Below are 23,826 nucleotides of genomic sequence, written 5' to 3'. Positions count from 1 at the left end.
GAACATTTTTACTTCTTCAAATTGTTTTATTTACACTTCATTTCACACAGATATTTTTATAAATATTTCCATAATACTCCAGTTTTATTGGTCAGCAAACAGATGACTGTGTCAAATCATACCTATATAGTCAGATTAGTAACAAAACAAGTGTTTATTTCTTTGATTAGTGAAGCATGCAAAAGCTTTTCACAACTAGTTAGGACTATAAAATAACCATATACATGTACTCCACAATTTAACGTATACTTAGAATAATTTAGAACATAAACATTTAGGACAAGTACAACGTACGTATTCTAGAGTTTTCATCAATATGATTTTAATTAATTATCATCCTCTGCCAAACTCTTATAATGTACTTTAAAAATGTATAAATCACCTTTTCAACAATAATATACTTACTACCGAAGAAAAAGGACAAAATAATGTAATTCAGTAATATTTTTGTCAAATAAATGATACAGAGTTTAAGAATGTCTGTTTAAGCTGTACATGTACAGATAAAACCAGTCGGAACTGAACACTCGCACTATAATGCCACGGAAACTTGATTGTCAATGCACAGATTATATGGAAACATTTGTCAACAGATAAAATCAGAGAGAAAATAACCTATCGCAGAGTGCAAGACAAAGCTGAAGAGTACAAAAAGGGCAGTAACTCAAGATCTGTAAATGATATTGATGTTACAGGAATATAGACAAACAGATTATAATGATGTTTAAATGTAAGATATATGAAAATCGGATGAAACTGAGGAACAAGAGTGTCCACAGACAAAAAAATTGGACAGCAGTGTTTTGTATACAAGAATCCTAAAGGAAACCAGGCTACCGAAATGTGTCAGCATCACCAAGACAAATCTCCCAGGAAACCAAGATACCAAAATGTGTCAGCATCACCGAGACAAATCTCCCTGGAAACCAGACTACCGAAATGTGTCAGCATCAACAACACAAATCTCCCTGGAAACCAGAATACCGAAATGTGTCAGCATCACCAACACAAATCTCCCTGGAAACCAGACTACCAAAATGGGTCAGCATCACCGAGACAAATCTCCCTGGAAACCAGACTACCGAAATGTGTCAGCATCAACAACACAAATCTCCCTGGAAACCAGAATACCGAAATGTGTCAGCATCACCAACACAAATCTCCCTGGAAACCAGACTACCGAAATGTGTCAGCATCACCAAGACAAATCTCCCAGGAAACCAGGCTACCGAAATGGGTCAGCATCACCAAGACAAATCTCCCAGGATACCGAAATGGGTCAGCATCACCAAGACAAATCTCCCACGTGGAAAATTTAGTCCATTGTAGAGAAATAGCAAAGACTACTAGTTTCCCAGAAACTACCATATAGAATTCATTTGATACGAAATTTAACAGCATAATCAAAATTTTATCATGGGTAAAACATTGAATATACATACACCATGCACAAGTCATTGTTAAATTGTATTCATAAATACACTGTTATCCTATCAGTAATCAAACTGTATAACAAGTTGTATTCCTAAATACACTGTCATATCTTATCAGTAACCAAACTGTATAACAAGTTGTATTCCTAAATACACTGTCATATCTTATCAGTAACCAAACTGTATAACAAGTTGTATTCCTAAATACACTGTCATATCTTATCAGTAACCAAACTGTATAACAAGTTGTATTCCTAAATACACTGTCATATCTTATCAGTAATCAAACTGTATACAAGTTGTATTCCTAAATACACTGTCATATCTTATCAGTAACCAAACTGTATAACAAGTTGTATTCATAAATACAGTGTCATCTTATCAGTAATCAAACTGTATAACAAGTTGTATTCCTAAATACACTGTCATATCTTATCAGTAACCAAACTGTATAACAAGTTGTATTCATAAATACATTGTCATCTTATCAGTAATCAAACTGTATAACAAGTTGTATTCATAAATACACTGTCATCTTACCAAACTGTATAACAAGTTGTATTCCTAAATACACTGTCATATTATCAGTAATCAAACTGTATAACAAGTTGTATTCATAAATACACTGTCATATCTTATCAGTAACCAAACTGTATAACAAGTTGTATTCCTAAATACACTGTCATATTATCAGTAATCAAACTGTATAACAAGTTGTATTCCTAAATACACTGTTATCCTATCAGTAATCAAACTGTATAACAAGTTGTATTCATAAATACACTGTCATATTATCAGGAACCAAACTGTATAACAGTTGTATTCCTAAATCACACTGTCATATCTTATCAGTACTAAACTGTAAATAACAAGTTGTATTCCTAAATTACAACGTCATCTTAATCAAGTAATCAACTGTATAAACAGTTGTATTCATAAATTACACTGTCATCTTACCAAACTGTAATAACAAGTTGTATTCCTAAATACACTTGTCATATTATCAGTAATCAAACTGTAGAACAAGTTGTATTCCTAAATACAAACCAAAAAACAAACTTGTCAATATCTTTATCAGTAACTCAAACTGGTATCACAAGTTGTATTCCTAAATACACTGGCATATTATCAGTAACCAAACTGTATAACAAGTTGTATTCCTAAATACACTGTCATATTATCAGTAATCAAACTGTATATATAACAAGTTGTATTCCTAAATACTCGGTCATCTTATCAGTAATCAAACTGTATAACAAGTTGTATTCATAAATACACTGTCATATTATCAGTAACCAAACTGTATAACAAGTTGTATTCCTAAATACACTGTCATCTCATCAGTAACCAAACTGCATAACAAGTTGTATTCCTAAATACACTGTCATATCTTATCAGTAACCAAACTGTATAACAAGTTGTATTCATAAATACACTGTCATATCTTATCGGTAGCTAAACTGTATAACAAGTTGTATTCCTAAATACACTGTCATATCTTATCAGTAACCAAACTGTATAACAAGTTGTATTCCTAAATACACTGTCATCTTATCAGTAACCAAACTGTATAACAAGCTGTATTCCTAAATACACTGTCATCTTATCAGTAATCAAACTGCAAAACAAGTTGTATTCATAAATAAATTGTAATCATACTGAAAGGTGGAAATCAAACATACTTTGAGAAACTGTTGTTAATGTTGAAGGCATTATATTAGAGGTGAAATATAGCTTGAGAATTTCTGTTTTGCATACCAATAGAAATTGATTGAAATTAATAGCATGCTCAATAAGTGTTATTTAACCAAAACCATGTGACAAATAATTGGGTAACCCCATTAATAATTCCCAAATAAGCATGCATCATACTGATGACTTAACTGTTCATGGGGCTTACTAATATGTATGTGTAAACTTTAAATAATGAAATTGAATAATTTTGGACAAGTTATACTACAGGAGGATATGACACAGACAGATGGACGGAAGCCAAAAAAAACAGAATGCAACAATATTTTCAGTTCTTCTGCAGTTATTTTGAAGACCCTGATCGACAGCCACAGCACAATCTACAAGTCCTTCAAAATGCAATGGAAGTGGATCACAAATTGGATTCTATAATGCAGATGGTGTGAACAGCAAGCAAACTAAAGCAATGAAGTGACGTTTCAGGGAAAACAAACCCACAGATAACAAGGTAACATTCTGAGGATCATTTTTCATATTATTAGGAAAAGAATAGAAGTATAAAGTAAAATCCTGAAAAAAAAAATATAAATTTCCACAGAAAATACTGAAATTCCTATGTGCTGTAACCACTGTCAAGCAAATTACTTCCCCTGGATGAGAGAGACTGGTCTTCCCCTTCACTGTACACACTATGATGAGGGGCGAACATCCCAGACTCCCGCGATGACAAAGACCCAGTGTCTAACTCCATTGTCCGTGTGGGTCGATCTATAATGTCTCCTTCCACAGGCTGGGAAGGACTTGTCAGGGGAGAGATATGTCCTGACTGATGTTTTACATGACTAGAACCAGCTGCTAACATATCAGATCCCTGATCTTTCATTTCGCAGTACGTCGGAACACTTGTCATTTTGCAAAGTGGAGTTTTACTGATGTTGGTCACTATTGTGGGATCTGATCCTGTCCTCTCTCGTGTTGGAGAATCCTCCTTTGTAACTGGTAATTCTGTAAGAAAAACAAAATTAAATCTTGGATTTTGATCTATAGAATATGTATACATTGAAGTGGCATTTATATACTGTGTAACATTTTGTTCCGTGATTTATGTTAGATATATTTGTAAACAAACACGACAAGATTGTTCTAGACAGCTAGTTATTCTCTAAAGTAAACACGGATATGACAAATTTATTTAAGCTGGGTTGGTATGCTGACAGAGTTGTGTGATTATTCAGGTTTGTCAGTGCTACAATATGAATTGATCTATAGAATATGTATACATTGAAGTGGCATTTATATACTGTGTAACATTTTGTTCCGTGATTTATGTTAGATATATTTGTAAACAAACACGACAAGATTGTTCTAGACAGCTAGTTATTCTCTAAAGTAAACACGGATATGACAAATTTATTTAAGCTGGGTTGGTATGCTGACAGAGTTGTGTGATTATTCAGGTTTGTCAGTGCTACAATATGACACGATGTTAGAGCCGAGTACCTTCTTTAGTGCCATGGCCTTCTTTAGTCTGCCGTGGCCTGCTGAGTTCGTCCACCTGGCTGTACAGCCGCAAGATCCTACCCTCCAGCTGTTGGTTGACCTTCACCATTGACTGATATTTCTCCTCTATGGACTGTCAACATAAAATCACTTGTTTATTATCATCCACATCCCAATTCATCATAACCATATACATTGAACAATTAATGATTTTCTGCAAAAGCATACCTGAAACCATTTATTTGAAATAATAAATCGCAAACAATCAATCAAATGAAATAAATGTCCAATATGAATTGCTTCTCATTATTTCTAAAATCTAATCACTACAGTCATTTAATTTGAACTGGAGATATTTGATTAGTTGACGTGTCTATTTGAAACCTAACCATCCTATAGACACATAGACACAAACCTCGTCACCAAAGTACCATATATACCACTGGTAACTAATGTGAGACTGAAAACTTGTCACCTACCTTGAGTTCTTCCTGATGGTTTGTGATCACATTTTCTAGGTTCTGCTTTATCTCAGCCAGGGCAATGTCCTGCTCAACAAATTCATTATTCAAGTCTGAAATATGTCTAATGGCTGCATGTCGCTCAGTATGGATATCATCTTGTTAATGTATAGATTAACACATCTTTTTATCCATAATGCAAATGTTTTTGTCTTGCAGAGAAAAGATCAATTATGTGCAAAATTGGAATTTGAAGTCTAAAGCAATTGGATAGAAAACAAAAGGCCCAGAGGGCCTGCATCGCTCCCCTTTATATTTCAGTATTTTATATTCTAGCAAAATATTCTAATTTAAGTGATATTTCAAATATTCTCCATTTATACAATGTTAGGTCTCCTTTGCCTTATTATGCTTCAGATCAAATTTGATCAAAATCCATGCAGACGTTCTGGACTAGTAGGGATTTAAAGGATTTACTTCAATTTCCCATATTGGGCCCGCGCCTCTAGCCCCAAAGGAGCCACATCCTCCATTTATACAACATTAGATCTTGTTTGCCTAATAATGCTCCAGACCAAATTTCATCAACATCCATTTAGGCATTCATGATTAGTAGGAATTTAAAGGAAATATTGATAGACGCCGGATGCTGCGCCATGCCATAAGCTCACAGCCCTTTGGGCCGTGTGAGCTAATAATCTACTTGAGAGTACTCATAAAATAACGCACGTTACAAAACTGCTTTGAATATTTATGCAGTCTGAAAATGATTTAGGTCTGGCCTAAAACAATGTAAAAACGCATTGATGAAGTCGGTTTGTGTAAGAGTGTATTGAAGAAATCAATGTAAAAGTGTATTTTGAAGAAATAATTTTGTGTAAAAGTGTTTCAATGTAATGAGTTTGCGTAAAGATGAAATGAGTTTGTGTAAAAGTGTATTGATGAAATGAGTTTGTGTGAGAGTGTATTGATGAAATGAGTTTGTGTAAAGGTGTATTGATGAAATGAGTTTGTGAAAAAGTGTATTGATGAAATGAGTTTGTGTGAGAGTGTATTGATGAAATGAGTTTGTGTGAGAGTGTATTGATGAAATGAGTTTGTGTGTGTATCAGTTAACTTTAAATGTTTTTTTCAATCATCACCTAGACAAACAATTACCATCGCTATCTCCACAACCATTTCTAAAGTGAGGCAAAAAGTGTGCCCATTATAATGAGTGTGTGCTGTGTTACTTACCTTGGTTTTAATATTAGCCTCAAGCTGATTGACTCGTGCCTGACTCGCCTCACTTGTCATGGTTGCACACTTCAATGACTTTTTTAATGCTGATATAAAAACAATTCAGATTAAAGAATACTCAACCAGAACTCACTTTTCAAAATCTATCAAAAATGGGGAATAGCCCACATGAAAATATTTGAAATACAAAAGGCCCAATGGGCCTGTGCTGCTCACCTGCTAATAAGGCGACATTAAAGTTGACCTAGATCATTTACGTAGATCCTAAGTTGATTACCTCTACATTCAAATATAAGTGTAGAATAAGTTTATTTAAAAAAGTTCTGTAGCTCTTCTTCCAAACATACTTTTTCCAAAAATTACCCAAACCTTTTGCATGTATTTTTTTCTTCATTAGAGCCCTGTGATTTCCTAAGTAGGTCAAGGTCATGCATTTGAACAAACTTTGTTACCATTCGTTCCAGCATGCTAGCTAATGGTCCAATATATTAACCCTGGGCATCTTAGTTATCGTGAAGAAGTTTTCGAAATGGAACAGCTGATGCCGGAGAGAGAGCATAAGTTCACTTACAAAATCAGAATCATGCCTAAGTATCAAAGTTATTTTTATATATAATTCTTATTAAGAAGCTAGTTTTGGGGGTCAACATCTTATTGCTTAGGGAAAACAACTTCCTACCTAGTACATTATATAACCTTTCACCATAACAACAATGTCAGATTGAAAGGGTACCTCCATCCACAACATCAAAATCCTAAAGTAATTACTGACTGATCTAAAGGCAGATCTTACAAAAGTGTGATTGACAGAACAGATGAACGGGCAGGAAAATAGTATCATTATAGTACAACTACAATATTCCCTAGCTAATGTGGTACCAGTGATATCGGCTGTTTGTGACATACAATAGTCCTAGCTAGCTAAGAATGGTACCTGTGATCTCGGCTGTTTGTGACATACAATAGTCCTAGCTAGCTAAGAATGGTACCTGTGATCTCGGCTGTTTGTGACATACAATAGTCCTAGCTAGCTAAGAATGGTACCTGTGATCTCGGCTGTTTGTGACATACAATAGTCCTAGCTAGCTAAGAATGGTACCAGTGATATCGGCTCTTTGTGACATACAATAGTCCTAGCTAGCCAGGTAAGAATGGTACCTGTGATCTCGGCTGTTTGTGACATACAATAGTCCTAGCTAGCTAAGAATGGTACCTGTGATCTCGGCTGTTTGTGACATACAATAGTCCTAGCTAGCTAAGAATGGTACCTGTGATATCGGCTGTTTGTGACATACAATAGTCCTAGCTAGTTAAGACTGGTACCTGTGATCTCGGCTGTTTGTGACATACAATAGTCCTAGCTAGCTTAGAGTGGTACCTGTGATATCGGCTGTTTGTGACATACAATAATCCTAGCTAGCTAAGACTGGTACCTGTGATCTCGGCTGTTTGTGACATGACATGCAGGTCCTGTTCATGCTTAGTCTTGGTGTGTATCCTGGCTGAGTTGATCTGTTCCTGGTAGTGCTGGTGTAGTTCTCCCATCAGTAACACCTCCTTGTGTAGTGTGAATACCTGTAATGTTGTCACAGATAACACCATAACAACCAATTAGCACTGTACAAACCTGTTTTGATTTCACCTTTCAAATATCATTATGCATTAGATGCTTCCCCAGCATATCTTAGGCAAGTCGTATTTGCATTAAAACAGATGACTAGATCTATTACTTCTGCCGTAGTTTACTGCGATTGATCTTTCCATTGCACACCTGCTGTTTTGTTTCTGTTTTTATTTAAGAGAGGGGTGGGGTATGGTGCTATGTTCTTACCTGCTCTTTTAGTTTTTGTGTAAACTGCACTTCTTCCTGTAGGTAACTTTTTTCCTTGTCAGATTTGAAGAGTTTAGACTCTGTCTCTTGTAGCCTCTGTAAACACAAGAAATGTTCAACCAAGGATTGCAATTATCATAAAGACTTAAACCCCTAATTACTGTGCATTTGTCACACTTCTGGAAGGTATTAGAATAGAAGAAAAGTGTCACAGGGTCTTTATTACAAACCTAGACAATTTGATTGGGGTTGGAAAGAAAGCTACATTTGTCAAAATAATTTATGTGAACAAACTAAAAGATTTTTTCATATATCATTTTAACAACTGCCAAATATCTGAACTCTTAGCATTAAATTTAACCAATGTTTCTTTGAAGATTTTAACACATTTGACACCTAAACTTGACAATTGGTAAAGGCAATTTTATACAAATGCTTGACAACCCTTCACCTCAAACTATACATAAACAGAATTTGTATCTTGTTATCAGAAAACCTCTCAGAAAGAGCTCTTTAGAAGAATGGTGACAATGGCTTACCTATACAGTGTGCCATAACATCATGGCATAATGACGGTAAGATTGATATAACAAAAGAATATCTGACTGGTTGAATTTTAAATGATTCTGCAGTGCTTTATTGGTAAATAAGATGTACTCATACCTGTTTTAGGATGTCCTGTTCTTCCCTCTGTCTCACCAACAATGTTGTCAGCTCACTTTTTGCAGATTTCAGATCCTCATTCTCTGCTAAGCAGGATCTATAAAGTTGCAGAAAAAGAAAGTATATAATACTGAACCAAAAAATGATCAGAAAGATATTTGAATTTGAACCTAAAATGTGTCCGATAGCCAATATGTAAATTTGTGTTACCAGCTGTTAAATAATGATTTGGTTACCTGACCAGTTCCTTCACCAAAGTATTTCTATACCTCATAGTCTCACCTCATTTGCACTTTGCTTTCGTATTCATTGCTCTCCTGAGACTCTTTGTACCGTCGGTTTTCTTCTTGGAGCAGTTGCAAAGAAACTTGTAAATGTTGTATTTCTGTTTCATATTGGGAAAGTTGATCAGACTGAAAAAAGAATTCCTAAATACTCAGGTAATTTCTTATAATCATTCTATGTTTTAAAATTATAGACAAAATCTTTCTAGTGCAGTACAGTGGATATCACTTATCATAACTAATTGGATATAATTACATGTATATCCCGCTTTATATAATGATATTTTTGTGTGTGTACCAAATCAACACGAATCCTGGTTACCATATTTTACCTAACAAGTTCACTGTGCAAACAGAAAAAAATTCTGTGTTTCTGTGTAACCATCCTGTTTTTCTGAAAAAAGGTGAGGGTATGCTGATTGGGGCATGTGTACTTATCTTTATGGTATTATGATACATTTTTCTGTCCTGAATAAATTTTGCCATATTTGACAGCTGAACAATTCATTGGCGTCCCCATTTACCAACAACACTAGGGCCCCAGTCTCAGATCAGAAACACCTGAACAGGTTAGTTATCATAATATGCTGGTTATTGTATTATTTTCCTCTGGAAAGCAGAATATCATGATAGGAGGGGTCCACTGTATAAGCATTTAACTAAAGGGCTCATAAATGAAAGAATTTTTTACGCCTGTGGATCCTGAATTCAGGAAAACTCTGAACAAGTAATCTACAGTCATTATGGAAGAAGTAAAACTAATTAGCTATAGTGATCAGTTAGTTCTAAGAATAATTATCCCTTGTTACTGAAAGTTGGATAGGATATGCATGTATGTTCCTGTACATACATAACACCCAAAGCTATTAGTGCTCAAACCTCACTTTTTCATAAAGACCATAAAGTTACAAATCAGTGAAAGTTTCGAGATTTCATGGTCAATGTCACCATTACTATTTACCACAGGGCTTAATTCCTTAAGGGAACTTGATCAAACAAACTACAAACATTTGGTCAACTGTAATTACAAATATTTGGCCATCTGTAATTGCCCATGGCTCAAGGTTAAATCACAAGGTGAGTTGTATTGTTCGCTTAAATCTTTTTTTTCCTCTTTAAATATCAATCTTTGACAAATATACGTAAATACCATTGCATTATTTTGCTCTTCCACAGCTTTGGCATTCGCTATTTTACGGAGAAGACGTCGGTTTTTCTTAGCATGTAGTTCCCGCTTATGTCGCTCATACATCAGTTGGTTCTGAATCATGAAGATCTGTCCACGTAAAATATTGACCTCATCTGCAGGTGGCATCCCTGATACAGAACACTTCATATCTTACTACTGGTCACTTCTAATGTCAATACATGTATATACAAAGATAATGATTTAGCTTTAATAACTTATTTATTTGAAGAGTTATGATATAATTAATAAGCAGATAATTACATAAACAAGAGCATAAATATAGAGAAGATATCCGATATGGGGTGACTATTTAGATATATACATACTATTGGTACTATATACAGTGTATGTGACTATATAGAGATATCCAATGTGTAGTGACTATATAGAGATATCTGATGTGTAGTGACTATATATAGATATCTGATGTCAGATGACTATACAGAGATATCCAATGTGTAGTGACTTTATAGAGATATCCAATGTGTAGTGACTATATATAGATATCCAATGTGTAGTGACTATATAGAGATATCCAATGTGTAGTGACTATATAGAGATATCCAACATGTGTAGTGACTATATAGAGATATCCAATGTGTAGTGAATATATAGAGATATCCAATGTGTAGTGAATATATAGAGATATCCAATGTGTAGTGACTATATAGAGATATCCAATGTGTAGTGACTTTATAGAGATATCCAATGTGTAGTGACTATATATAGATATCCAATGTGTAGTGACTATATAGAGATATCCAATGTGTAGTGACTATATAGAGATATCCAATGTGTAGTGACTTATAGAGATATCCAATGTGTAGTGACTATATAGAGATATCCAATGTGTAGTGACTATATATAGATATCCAATGTGTAGTGACTATATAGAGATATCCAATGTGTAGTGACTTTATAGAGATATCCAATGTGTAGTGACTTTATAGAGATATCCAATGTGTAGTGACTATATAGAGATATCCAATGTGTAGTGACTATATATAGATATCCAATGTGTAGTGACTATATAGAGATATCCAATGTGTAGTGACTATATATAGATATCCAATGTGTAGTGACTATATAGAGATATCCAATGTGTAGTGACTATATAGATATCTGATGTGAGATGACTATATAGAGATATCCAATGTGTAGTGACTATATAGATATCTGATGTCAGATGACTATATAGAGATATCCAATGTGTAGTGACTATATAGAGATATCCAATGTGTAGTGACTATATAGAGATATCCAATGTGTAGTGACTATATAGAGATATCCAATGTGTAGTGACTATATAGATATCTGATGTCAGATGACTATACAGAGATATCCAATGTGTAGTGACTATATAGAGATATCCAATGTGTAGTGACTATATAGAGATATCCAATGTGTAGTGACTATATAGATATCCAATGTGTAGTGACTATACAGATATTTACCTCCAAAATGAGTCCAGCTGATAGAGTCATGACTAGTGATTGGTATTTTAGACAGCTGTTTGGCATGAACCTCTCCTCCCAGGCGGAGATGGCGGTCCAATAATTCTGGTGGAGAGAAAGATGTTGGCATCCCAGCAGGGCCTGTCATGGAAAAAGGATATTGTCTGAACTATCAGTGTGTACATTCTAACATACAGAATCGGTTGTTAAATCATTTCAGAGATGCATATTTTAAATTTGACCATTTAGTAACTATATTGAATTTTTTTTTTGGTGCAAATGCAATTTGCACTATTCTCTGTTAAATTAATTTTACATTATTTATTACAAGACTGAAGTATATTCATATCATCAAAGATACAGCAGTATTATATAGATACATACCTAAAGCAGATAAAGGACTGCTGTCAGAATTACCCTGGTTACATTTTTGGCACACTAACATAGATCCTGGCTGTAGCAGGGTTTTCATCATTTCTATATACATGTTTGGCACAACCTTATTACTGTCTGGTGACGGATCCCGTCCTGCACCAGCTGACATCACCGGGCAAGATGATGGTGATTTTTCCTTTAGCGCTGTTAACAAATCTGATCCTTTAGAATTTGGTGCTGAATCCACTGGATGTTTCACACCATTTCTTACCGTCATTCTTGGACAAGGTTCAGAGTTTTCAGAATGATATGCTGATACTATTTGGTCCTGATGGGAATTCAATTTACCATTGCTCTGTGGACTGACATTTACTTTCAAGGTGGCAGAGACTGACCGAGAAACACTATCTGTGTCATCGCTTTCAGATTCTAGAGAATCTATTTTTGGCAAGTGAGGACACGACCTTGACCTAGCACCAAACTTCTGTTTTTCTGGAATGCTGTTGGCTGCTGTTAGACTGTTGAAACGGATTCTGTTAACCTTTTTCATGAACTGCTGGACAGACTCAGCAGTCAGTGCTGGTTTCTGGCTGGTAAGCTCCGATACCTCCTGGTCGTCATCGTCATCATCATCAGGATCTGGAAAAGAAATTTTCATATCATGCTCTGAATATCACTCATCATACATATTTTGTCTCATTTTCTGAATTAATTTCTGTCAGCAAACTCTAACATAGGTGAATCTATTTCAAACACATTGAAATTATATATTTCATGCTATGACACTGTAAATTGTAGCTGGATAAATTATTTCCATCTATAACACTCACTCTCTCTCTGGCCTGCTAAATCGTCCATAACTCTTGGCAGTGTATCCATAGAGAAGGATTCCATCAAGTCTGACCTCTCGCTATCACCTACTTCCTTTATTGGCACAGATTTGTCTTGGTCTAGCGACTGTTGTCCTTCATTGATAGCGTCAAACTTGAGCTCTCTGATAGTTAAATAGACATAATGATTAATTAGTCGACTTTTAAAATAAACAAAAATTGTTCAAATGGTATTTTGAAATCATATTGTGTGATGTATTATTTTCAAATTTCATATTGCAATAACTGGAGTTAAGTGATAAGATTACACATCACTAAACTGCCATCTGGGGGCCAACTCATATCCCCCTCAGCTGTATTAGAATAATGAAAATAATTGTAGTCTTGTACATTTTTAGATTTACTTAACGGGGATGTAAATTCTACCTCTTATATATAGATTACGCACATCTACAATGTATAAGGATTGTTGCTGGTAGGTTTAGTTGAAATCCAATTGCATTTATATGACAAATACTCATGGTAATGGGAAACCATTACAGAAGACCACAAAACACCTTCCCGAAGATGCAAATGTGGTCTATATATGGCAACAAACCCCTGTGGTTGAATTTGCAATCCCCAAAACCCTTATAGACTAATTTTCATAGAAATAAAACAATATTTAAATTTTGACAAATCAGAAGCTTCCATGTGATTACTATGGAAGGCAAACTCATACAATTGAACTTGCAGTTCCCTAATACCCCTATATACAAATTTTCATCAAAATTGGACAATATTCAAATTTCAACAAATCAGATACCTCCGTGTGGTTAATATGGCAACAAAACCCATGCAGTTGAATTTCCAGTCCCCTAATACTGCTATAAACCAATTTACATTGAAATCAAACAATACAGCAATTTTGACCAATCAGAATAGGACAACATTTAAATTTCTACCAATCAGAGGCCAGGAAATGGTAACCATTTTGTTTTTTCCAAAAATAAACGCTGCCATTGCTTTTGCAGTGCCATCCTACACCTACACACTAAATTCATCGAAATCGGACATTATCTAAATTTCGACCAATCAGAAGTTATCTCTTTGGTGGTCATTTTGTTCTCAATTTCAACTTTTTTAAAACAAATTGTTCTCAATTTCAACTTCTTTTTAAACAAAATTAAAGTTCCATCATGTTACCACCTCCAACAAAGTTTTATTGAATTCCATGGAACAGTAAAAAGAGTTATAGAGAAATACTTTTTTAGCCAATCAGACGCTGTGGTGGCCATCTTGACTGACCGCTCGGAAACTGATATAGATTACGCACATCTACAATGTTTAGGAGGCAGAGCAGGTACATTGTTGTGTCAACAGGCGGATGGACAGACAACCTGATTCCAGTAAATTAAATCCAAAAGTATGAAACACAAGATGTACAAGCTAGGTACCTGATGGCAAGGCGAACTGGTTTAAATATGCCCTGTGGAGGGTCTGAGGTAAATTCAGCCCGGAGTGGGGAAGGAGGAACACTTGATGGCTTTCCATCACTGACTGATGCACCACTCCCCTTGGCTGGCACAATGGAGCCGGTACTCAGGCGCTTCAGCTCACTTCCCTTAGCAGTTTGGAAGTTTCGACTACTTGTTCTACCAAAGCTCTAAAACACAATATTAAGGAAGAGAAAATAAAAGATATTTAAATACCGGTAATAGAAACATATCAAGAAATGTAATAGTATGTTTTCTATGTGGAGCAGGGCAAATGTTTATAATATTTAGGTTGTACTGACATCATTGTCCAACCAGTAGGTTCATATGTCATAAAGGTCGTCCAATGTAGGCAGGGCCTTTTCTCACTGGTTTGGGATGGGGCCTTTTTGTCTCATTTTGGGAAGAAAATTGGTGAATTGGAAAAGATTTTTCAGGGGTATAAACTGAAGAATATAGGAATTGGGCTTTAAAATGAAACTAGAACTGTCGTCCAGAGGGCCAACTCATACCCCCGCTCCTGCAACCCCCATCGTTACTATGTGTTCATTTATACAATAAACAAGATATACAGTTAAATCTCACTTAGTCGTATTCAGTGTTCTTGGTTACCGTAATTCTTTTTTTATCTATATTATGAATAAATTGTTGTACATGACATTATGAAATGATTTCACATGAGAAAATCTTTTCAATTGATCAATTTATAACAAAGAAAAAATTAAAAAGGTTATGAGAAAGGTAAAGTGTGAATGGGATTCATTCAAAAAAATAAGATGTGATATAGATTACGCACATCTACAATGTATAAGGATTATTGTCATGAAGTTTCGTTGAAATCAGATAAGTAGTTTAGGAGAAGTAACCGGTACATCGTTGCGTCAAACTCGCCCAAAAAACTAAGTTTTGTGCCCTGGTTACCATGGTAACCAAAAAATTACGACGTGATATAGATTACGCACACCTACAATGTATAAGGATTATTGTCATGAAAAAACTAAGTTCTGTGCCCTGGTTACCATGGTAACCAAAAAAATTACGACGTAATATAGATTATGCACATCTACAATGTATAAGGATTATTATCATGAAGTTTCGTTGAAATCGGATCAGTAGTTTAGGAGGAGTAGCCAGTACATCTTTGTGTCTACAGACGGACGGCAGATGGACGGACAGACAACCCGATTCCAGTATACCCCCCCCCTAACTTCGTTGCGGGGGGGTATAATAATTCCAATTGGGAATGGGGCCCATTAACGGCCCTATAAAGTCCTCAGAAAAAGCCCTTGTAGGTGAAATAAAATATGGTTGTAGTTGTTTTCCAAACACAGGTAAACCCAAAACAACATGATACAAAATGTGGCATAAAAAGGATACCAAGCCCCTTGTGATGCAACTCTGATTATAGGCAATACTGATGTTTTTAATAGTATCAGTGACCTGGACCTTAACCCAACAATCATAAAACAAAGATATCATGATCCTTTATAGGTTTGATGTCCTAACAGAATGAGTCTGCCAAAGCACACAATACATCAAGGTAGGTATTTAAAGTTGGCTGGCTGGGCTATCCATGTAGGGTTTGTTGTCATACTCCGAATCCTGTTATCAAATCAATATGTGAAACAGCTTAAATTTACTGATGCATGAACAGACTATTCCTTTCTGAATTGGTTTTTAAAACAGACAATGAGAAAATAGTAAATGAGAAAGCATGATTAATAAGGGTGTTTAATACTACAAACCTTGTCCAACTCATCGTTATTTGGAGATGTGGCTCTCGAGGTATCTACTGGGGGAGTTGCCAAGGGGGTGTTTCCATAGGTATCTGTGTGATACATCAAAACAATTAACATCTCACACCTCATAATTACATATTATCAGCTGTCAATGATTTAGATAATGATCCCATTCATATCAAAATGGCCCTTAAGTTCCTCACAAGACAAACTATGAACGCGGCAATGAATTTGTGATTACTTTGTTTACACAACTGTTCATCATAATGTAATTATAACATGAAAAGTATAAAAAAAAAATAGATAATGCCACTAGGCATTTAACATATATAGCAAACATGAAACACGTTATTTATAAAATATCAAATGATTATATCAGACATTATACTGATGTAAAAATATAAAAGATCATCTTACATCTGCTGGCATCGTGGCAGTTGTTGGAGAGAGGTGTAGTCTGCTGAGAAGGTGGGGGTGTGGATAGGCCTACCACTACAGAGGGGCTCCACAGTCCTACCCCATCAGCCCCTGTCATCAAACAAGGAGGACTCAGCTCCTGGGAGGCCAGGTTCAACTGATGGGTTGCATTTAATATACTTCCTTCTACAACAGCACCAAATTATAAGTTGATGATAAAAGCAAACGAAGCACAGGTGATTAACAATAAACTTTCACTTCAATGTAAACATTCAGTTACTAGGAACTCAATTTGGAACATTCATTATATATACAAAGAGCTTTTCAGACATGTCTTATTACTGATTAACACAAATTATTGTTAAACACCTGATGAGAACGGTGTGAGGATATCAGTTTGACTTACCTGTTTCAGATGTGACAAGTTTCAGTGATGGTTTCTTGGGCTGGTACAGAGCGTGGCGGGGAGTAATGATGGGACATGTTAGCTCCTCCCACATTCCTTCTGTCATGTCTAAAGACATCTTTGCACACTCAATAACTACATCCTGGGCCTCCATCTGGCGCCACCTACATATACAGAAGTATCTATATGAACAAGGCACCTCAAGCAATACAAATTAATCCTCCGCTATTAAATACAGAGTGACAAATATGCAGCAAGAATTCCACAAAATTGGATGTGTCGTCTGTGCAGAAAAATGGGTGATAATAGGATTTATTTATTTATTTTTATTTATTTATAGTAATAGCAACCTTGAACTTCAACCTATGCACTAATAAAAATACATCCTATGCAAGCACTTGTGATAAGGAAAAACTGCATAAAGTTCGAGTTTGATATATTGGCCCTGCAAGGGAACTTGAGTTATCGCATGGAAACAAATTTCATATCTTTACTAACAATGACCTTGACCTTTGACATTTGGACTTGAAAAGCAATCCAAAGCAAGCATGTTTGGATAGTTTTTAGGTTATCGCATGGAAACCTCTGTGTGGCTATTGCCACAGACATCAACACTGACACAGTGATATCTACTTGCCACCTTTTTGCGGCAACATAGTCTAATCACAATGCCGCTCAGGAAAACCTTGCTAAATATCATAACAAGATATGATAGTTATGTTTAGTATTTACTAAATATCATAACAAGATATGATAGTTATGTTAAGAATTCAAAGTAACAAAAGTTCATTATCTAATTATTAACGAAAGTGGCAGAGTGAGGACGACTGAAATCTATCCAGTCACCTTAATTTGGATCCTAGGAGATTGAAATGCAAATTCGTTCCAGAAATCATACTTATAAGAGTATGATGCTTGAGGACAATTTGACAGATAAAAATAATGAAGTTGGTAAAATGAAGATGTTAAATATCTATTTATAGTAAGTGAACTCAATTTCGACCCCTGGAGGTTGAAATTAAAAATTTTATGCTGATATGCAAATGTATGGAACTCCAGGGCTACGAGAATATTAAATTGGAGTGGTCTCAATTTTGACCCCATTTGACCCCATTTGGGTGAAACCTGAACTTCTATAAAAGATGATGAAGTCTGTTAATCATAGACTTCAAAAATCTATTGACAATAACAGTGACCTCAGTTTTAGCCCCAGGGAGCTGAAATGCAAATAGAAGCTGATGGTTATAAACATGTGTATAAAATTTCAGATCAACTGGATCATTTATGGTTGTTTGAGTGAGGACATTGTTCAGTTATGTACGTAAGAATGCACAAGTCTATCCCTTGCTGACTGAAATACAGATTATCATCATGATCATTATACACTACTTTATGATTCAACAGTGGCCAATAAAGAGTCATGATCAGTTGACCTCAATGCTTACTATACAAAAGGATTTTGGCTAATCGGCAGTGCATTCAAATTGACGGAGCAAGTGCAACGGTGTTGAAAACATAAATCAGTTCCTGAATTTTCCGTTTCTTTGCTACATTTGATCTCTTTCCAAGGTAGTATCCATTATAACAAAGGAAAATCCAGACATTATGCGTACTGTGACTAAAGTACCAAAGTGACTGGCAATAACCATAGCCATCTTACCTGGTAATTTGGTTGACATTTAGGGCATTTGAATATTATCAATTCATTGAAGACCAACCATGACAGGTTTTGAAGGGGAAAAGACTCTGGCAGTTGTGTTTTGATTGGTTGGTAGAAAATTCATCTTACTGGCTACTGTCAGATTTTCATAACATAGTGTATAATGATGATCTGTATCTAAGTTGTTTAAACATAACAAAGTAATAGAATAAAACATCATCAGGATATGACCCTTACCTTTTAGAGGAAACTTCATGGTCCCTTGAGCTAGTTATGAGATGTGGGTGAAGTCTCACTCTGTCTAACATGGGCTACAACAACACAAAATATGTGGGATTCATGGTAATTAGGCCTCTTTCTAAAGTTTGATGTTAATCTATCAATAATTACTGAAGATATTGATCAGACATGAAATAGTACTGTATGGGGTCGCTAGCTCTACCACACGAGTTGTCTCAGTGAACACTTCACACACATCCAACAACTTGAATTAAAACATAAAAGGCCCAATGAACCTGTATCGTTCAACTGCTGCTAAAACAGTCAACATGAATGCTAAGTTGAATAATTCATGATTCAAATATAAGAGTATGCTAATGGTATTCATTTCCACAAACTGTACAGCTCTTCATCAAGGCATGCTACTGGCCCATATCATTAACCTGTCTCTAATACATGTCTATATGCTTATTCAGAAAAAAAATCATCATAAAACACATTTGACTACTTTCAAAGCAGGTCAACAAGATACTGACGGGCCCAGAACACTGTTCATTTTGGGAGGGGCATCCTTGGATCAACCTGACATTTGACAAGGGTACTACATATATTGATGAAATTTTCACAGCAAATAGTGGGTTTCCTATCTTTCAATTATATCATTATTATACATTGTATTCTATAACACCATCTTATTTTTCATAGTAAATAGGGCAATATCTAATTGCATTTCTTTTTCCTTTCAGTATACTATTGGGGAACCATTGAATGGTAATACCTTGACAAATTCATCAAAGACCTTGGCATTTTCCTTCTTGTTGTAGTGGTGACGGAGGAATGTGAGGAAATTGTACGGAAACATGCCGTACAGTCGGTGGAACAGTGAATACAATGCTACTTGTAGGTGGAGCAGGAACACGTCCGGTACATTTCCTGTCAAACCAATACACAGCAGAGAGACATTACAGTAGCAACTTCTAAAGCCAAGATGTCTAGTTTCCATCTAACCTGATCAAAGGTTTTATAAATCTCAAAACAGATAAGAATTCAGACAAATTGTCTGAATGATCACAAATACCTGTTTTATGTACATTTGCTTTAAAATATAAATTCACTGATAACAAATTCTACACTTTATCGTAAAATGAAATAGGTGATCATATTACAAGGTATATAGTTCTCATCTGTTAAAGGATTTCTTAAATATTTCTCACCTGGTTTCCTCTCATTAAAAGCTATCAGGCGGCTGAATATGTTGAAGATTTCGGTCAGCTGGTTGCCAATGAGGGCAGGAACAGAGGGCAGAAGTACTGTGAGGGTCATCACACCAGTCATAACCACAGGGATGTCTGTTTCTGTCTATAACCAAAATGTTTTACAATAAACAGAATAAACATATAGTCAGAGATGTCTGTTTCTGTCTGTAACCAAAACATTTTACTGTAAACAGAATATAATCAGAGACATCTTTTTCTATTTTTATATTAAACTTTATAATTTGTTTTCAAGGTTTAATAGACCATTGACATAATATGTTTATTATCAGTCTCTTCCAAGTCATGAAGAAAATATTACGAAACACATTCAGGTAGATGATTTATTACCTTCCCTTTATATTGCCTTTCTTTATTTCGTTTCACACAGAAATGCAATTTCCGTTGATACAGCAGTTGATATTATTAGAAAGTTTGCCATAAAACAATTATTATAATTGACAGTATAACTGATACTTTTAATTAGCTAGTGTAGATACCGCGGTATGTAATCATGCCACCATTAATCCAGTAACTATCTGCTGTCTTTACTTGATACCTGTTTAAACACTTGGGTGATATATCAATCGCAGTAGGGTGTGGTGTGATGTCCGTTTGATGAATAGGTAGGATTAATACTATATGAATATGAAGGCAGAGGGGTGAAAAATAATTCAAGGAATGCAGAGTATTTAAGAAGTACTAGTTTGAGTTATCCAAGTTTAATTTACTAAGAATATATAAGGACCTCGATGGGACCAAGCAAACAGTTTAATCAATAGGGGTATTCTAGTAATTCAGATTCTAGTAAGTAGGGTTATACGTACTGTATATCATTGTGAGCATACCTTTAAAGTTTTGATGATAGCATTGAAGATCTGATGAGTAACAAGTTTGTGGACCCAGATCGGTTGCTTACAGGCCAGAGACAATAATATCTTCATCGCAGGCAGTCGGTGCTCCACACTCTTCAGACCCTCATTCAGTTTATCGACTAAGTGCTATATATAAAGTAATAAACAAAACTTCTTCTATTAGATCACTTGTCAATCAGTTATACAAGTATTATAACAATTGTTTGATTTAAGGTCATGATTAATGATTTGAATTTTTCAATTGGACAGGTAATATTAAAACGGTATTACTGTTGAGTTTCAGTTCAAAAGAGGATAGCCACAAATAAAGGTCAAAGTATCCAACACACACATTACTTTGGTCAGTGTACAACAGTGAAAAAATAACTTTTTTTTTGTCTTTTGATGCAAAGACAAAGAATCAGTAACTGTATTTACCTTATCATGAGGTTCACGGACATCTTTGATAATTTGTAGTGTTCTTTCAGAGTGGGATATGTAATAATAGTCTACAAGACTGCACACAAGCCACGCCTCCTTTGCTGTTAAATGTATGAAATAAAACATTTGCATAATACAACGCATAAGTGTATGAAGGAAATCAAATAACACTAGAGAGCCTATACCTTTTGTTTTATTTTTCTATCAAAACCACAGTAGATGTACTTTGGATATGACTAATGACAATATTAATATTAGACTGTTTTGCAGGGGTAGGACAATTCCATAAATTGCTGTAAAGTACACAAATGACTACTGCTTGTTTCAAAAGTTCATAATTAACACAATTGACAGTACTGCTATATACCTAATTGAACATCCTTACCAGTACCGCTATATACCTACTTGAATACCCTTACCAGTACCGCTATATACCTACTTGAATACCCTTACCAGTACCGCTATATACCTACTTGAATACCTTTACCAGTACTTCTATATACCTACTTGAACACTCTTACTAGTACCGCTACATACCTACTTGGACACCCTCACCAGTACCGCTATATACCTACTTGAACATCTTTACCAGTACCGCTATATACCTACTTGAATACCCTTACCAGTACCGCTATATACCTACTTGAATACCTTTACCAGTACTTCTATATACCTACATGAATACCTTTACCAGTACTGCTATATACCTACTTAAATACCCTTACTAGTACTGCTATATACCTACTTGAACACTCTTACTAGTACCGCTATATACCTACATGAATACCTTTACCAGTACTGCTAAATACCTACTTGAACATTCTTACCAGTACTGCTACATACCTACTTGAACATCCTTACCAGTACCGCTATATACCTACTTGAACACTCTTACTAGTACCGCTATATACCTACATGAATACCTTTACCAGTACTGCTAAATACCTACTTGAACATCCTTACCAGTACTGCTACATACCTACTTGAACATCCTTACCAGTACCGCTATATACCAACTTCAATACCCTTACCAGTACCGCTACATACCTACTTGGACACCCTCACCAGTTGTCCAGTACCGCTATATACCTACTTGAACATCCTCACCAGTACCGCTATATACCTAATTGAACACTCTTACTAGTACTGCTATATACCTACTTGGACATCCTTACCAGTACTGCTACATACCTACTTGGACACCCTCACCAGTACCGCTATATACCTACTTGGACACCCTCACCAGTACCGCTATATACCTACTTGAACATCCTTACCAGTACTGCTACATACCTACTTGGACACCCTCACCAGTACCGCTATATACCTACTTGGACACCCTCACCAGTACCGCTATATACCTAGCTACTTGAACATCCTTACCAGTACCGCTATATACCTACTTGAACATCCTTACTAGAACTGCTATATACCTACTTGATGTGAGATTTTCTTGCACCAGTTTGGTTATATCGTTAGAAACATTGATGTCATTGGATTCCAACATATTGAAAAGCTCACGGACATCAACATTCTGAGTTCCACTTGACTGTGCCGCCATTTTGCCACTTCAAATTCCTTGATTAAAGAGAATAAATGTTGGTTTGTCCACATTCTACTTTCTAATATAATGAGTTTTCATTTCATTAACTGTGACACGTTTTATTTTTATGATTGCCTTCATATAAATTCATCCGATAAGTTACTGAAATGTATTAAGCTACAAAGTAAAGTCAATAATCATGTCATGATAATTGTTTTCTTTGAGCAAAATATTTTGTACCTTTATGTAGACCCACGAAACACCATACAACAAAAGTAATTAAAGGGGACAAAAACACATCTTCCTTACAGTGTTGAACATTCAACTAATAAAGTGGAGCAGCGTCAATAGAGATGTTGTTTTTCGTCATTATATCGTAAATGGTGCAAGACGATACAACCGCATTGTATGTCCGTCAAGACAACAATATAAGAAGCAAACTGGGCTAGGCTAATGAATAAAGTTGGGGTTCATAAAGTTGCCTCTTTTCAGGTGATCCGACTTATTTTTTTCCTGCAAACACTGGATTTGGCAATTATCGCTTGTTTTTTAAAGAATGTTTTTAGTAAATATGAACCATTAACACGGAAAAAACATTTATCAGTATGATTACCTCTTCTAATGTTCTCGAGTAGCGCTGTCAGCTAGTCATTACAGTACGTTTTCCTCGACAAACCAATGCCTATATGGAAGGCCGCTATTGGAACTCTTTTTTTTCAGTCCATCACGAGATAGAGGGATCAGTCCATTTGTCGCCGCTGAAAGGGGTGTTATATTTCAGGCATTTGACATAATTAATTTTTCTTCAAGTAAAGACAATGTAACGAAAGAATTAGGTTTATTGAAAAAATATAATATACTTCGACTG

At 35.4% G+C, this 23,826-nt stretch overlaps 1 protein-coding gene across 2 annotated transcripts; it reads right to left on the bottom strand.

The window, feature by feature from the left end:
• Positions 1-2,573: 2,573 nt before the first annotated feature.
• Positions 2,574-23,695, bottom strand: LOC117318671 (hamartin-like). 2 transcript variants are annotated; one of them, XM_033873634.1, is made up of 23 exons: positions 23,572-23,695; positions 22,853-22,993; positions 21,413-21,516; positions 20,969-21,121; positions 20,082-20,226; positions 19,646-19,809; positions 18,886-18,959; positions 16,989-17,152; positions 16,583-16,768; positions 16,172-16,254; positions 14,388-14,596; positions 12,952-13,115; positions 12,131-12,760; positions 11,747-11,887; positions 10,254-10,420; positions 9,102-9,232; positions 8,820-8,916; positions 8,157-8,252; positions 7,759-7,900; positions 6,323-6,411; positions 5,105-5,173; positions 4,626-4,758; positions 2,574-4,130 (listed from the first exon to the last, which is right to left on the bottom strand). In XM_033873634.1, exons 2-23 carry the CDS (start codon positions 22,974-22,976, stop codon positions 3,739-3,741), a joined length of 3,657 nt encoding a protein of 1,218 aa, XP_033729525.1. In that variant the 5' UTR covers positions 22,977-22,993; positions 23,572-23,695; the 3' UTR covers positions 2,574-3,738. The 2 variants fall into 2 exon arrangements, with proteins under 2 accessions (XP_033729525.1, XP_033729532.1); XM_033873641.1 differs by having other exon boundaries at positions 2,575-4,130; positions 19,646-19,800.
• Between the last annotated feature and the right edge of the window lie 131 nt (positions 23,696-23,826).

Source organism: Pecten maximus, chromosome 2 (genome assembly GCF_902652985.1).
Source record: "Pecten maximus chromosome 2, xPecMax1.1, whole genome shotgun sequence".
In the NCBI taxonomy this organism is placed as follows: domain Eukaryota; kingdom Metazoa; phylum Mollusca; class Bivalvia; order Pectinida; family Pectinidae; genus Pecten; species Pecten maximus.
Note: the sequence above shows the minus strand (reverse complement) of the source record. Positions and strands in the feature narration are given on the sequence as shown.

Coding starts and splice junctions, on each gene's coding strand:
- LOC117318671 (XM_033873634.1), bottom strand. CDS start 22,976: ATGGCGGCACAGTCAAGTGGAACTCAGAATGTTGATGTCCGTGAGCTT. Junction 8,917..9,101: donor GAAAGCAAAGTGCAAATGAG/GTGAGACTATGA, acceptor GCAACTTTATAG/ATCCTGCTTAGCAGAGAATG. Junction 5,174..6,322: donor AGGCTAATATTAAAACCAAG/GTAAGTAACACA, acceptor TTTGTTGAGCAG/GACATTGCCCTGGCTGAGAT.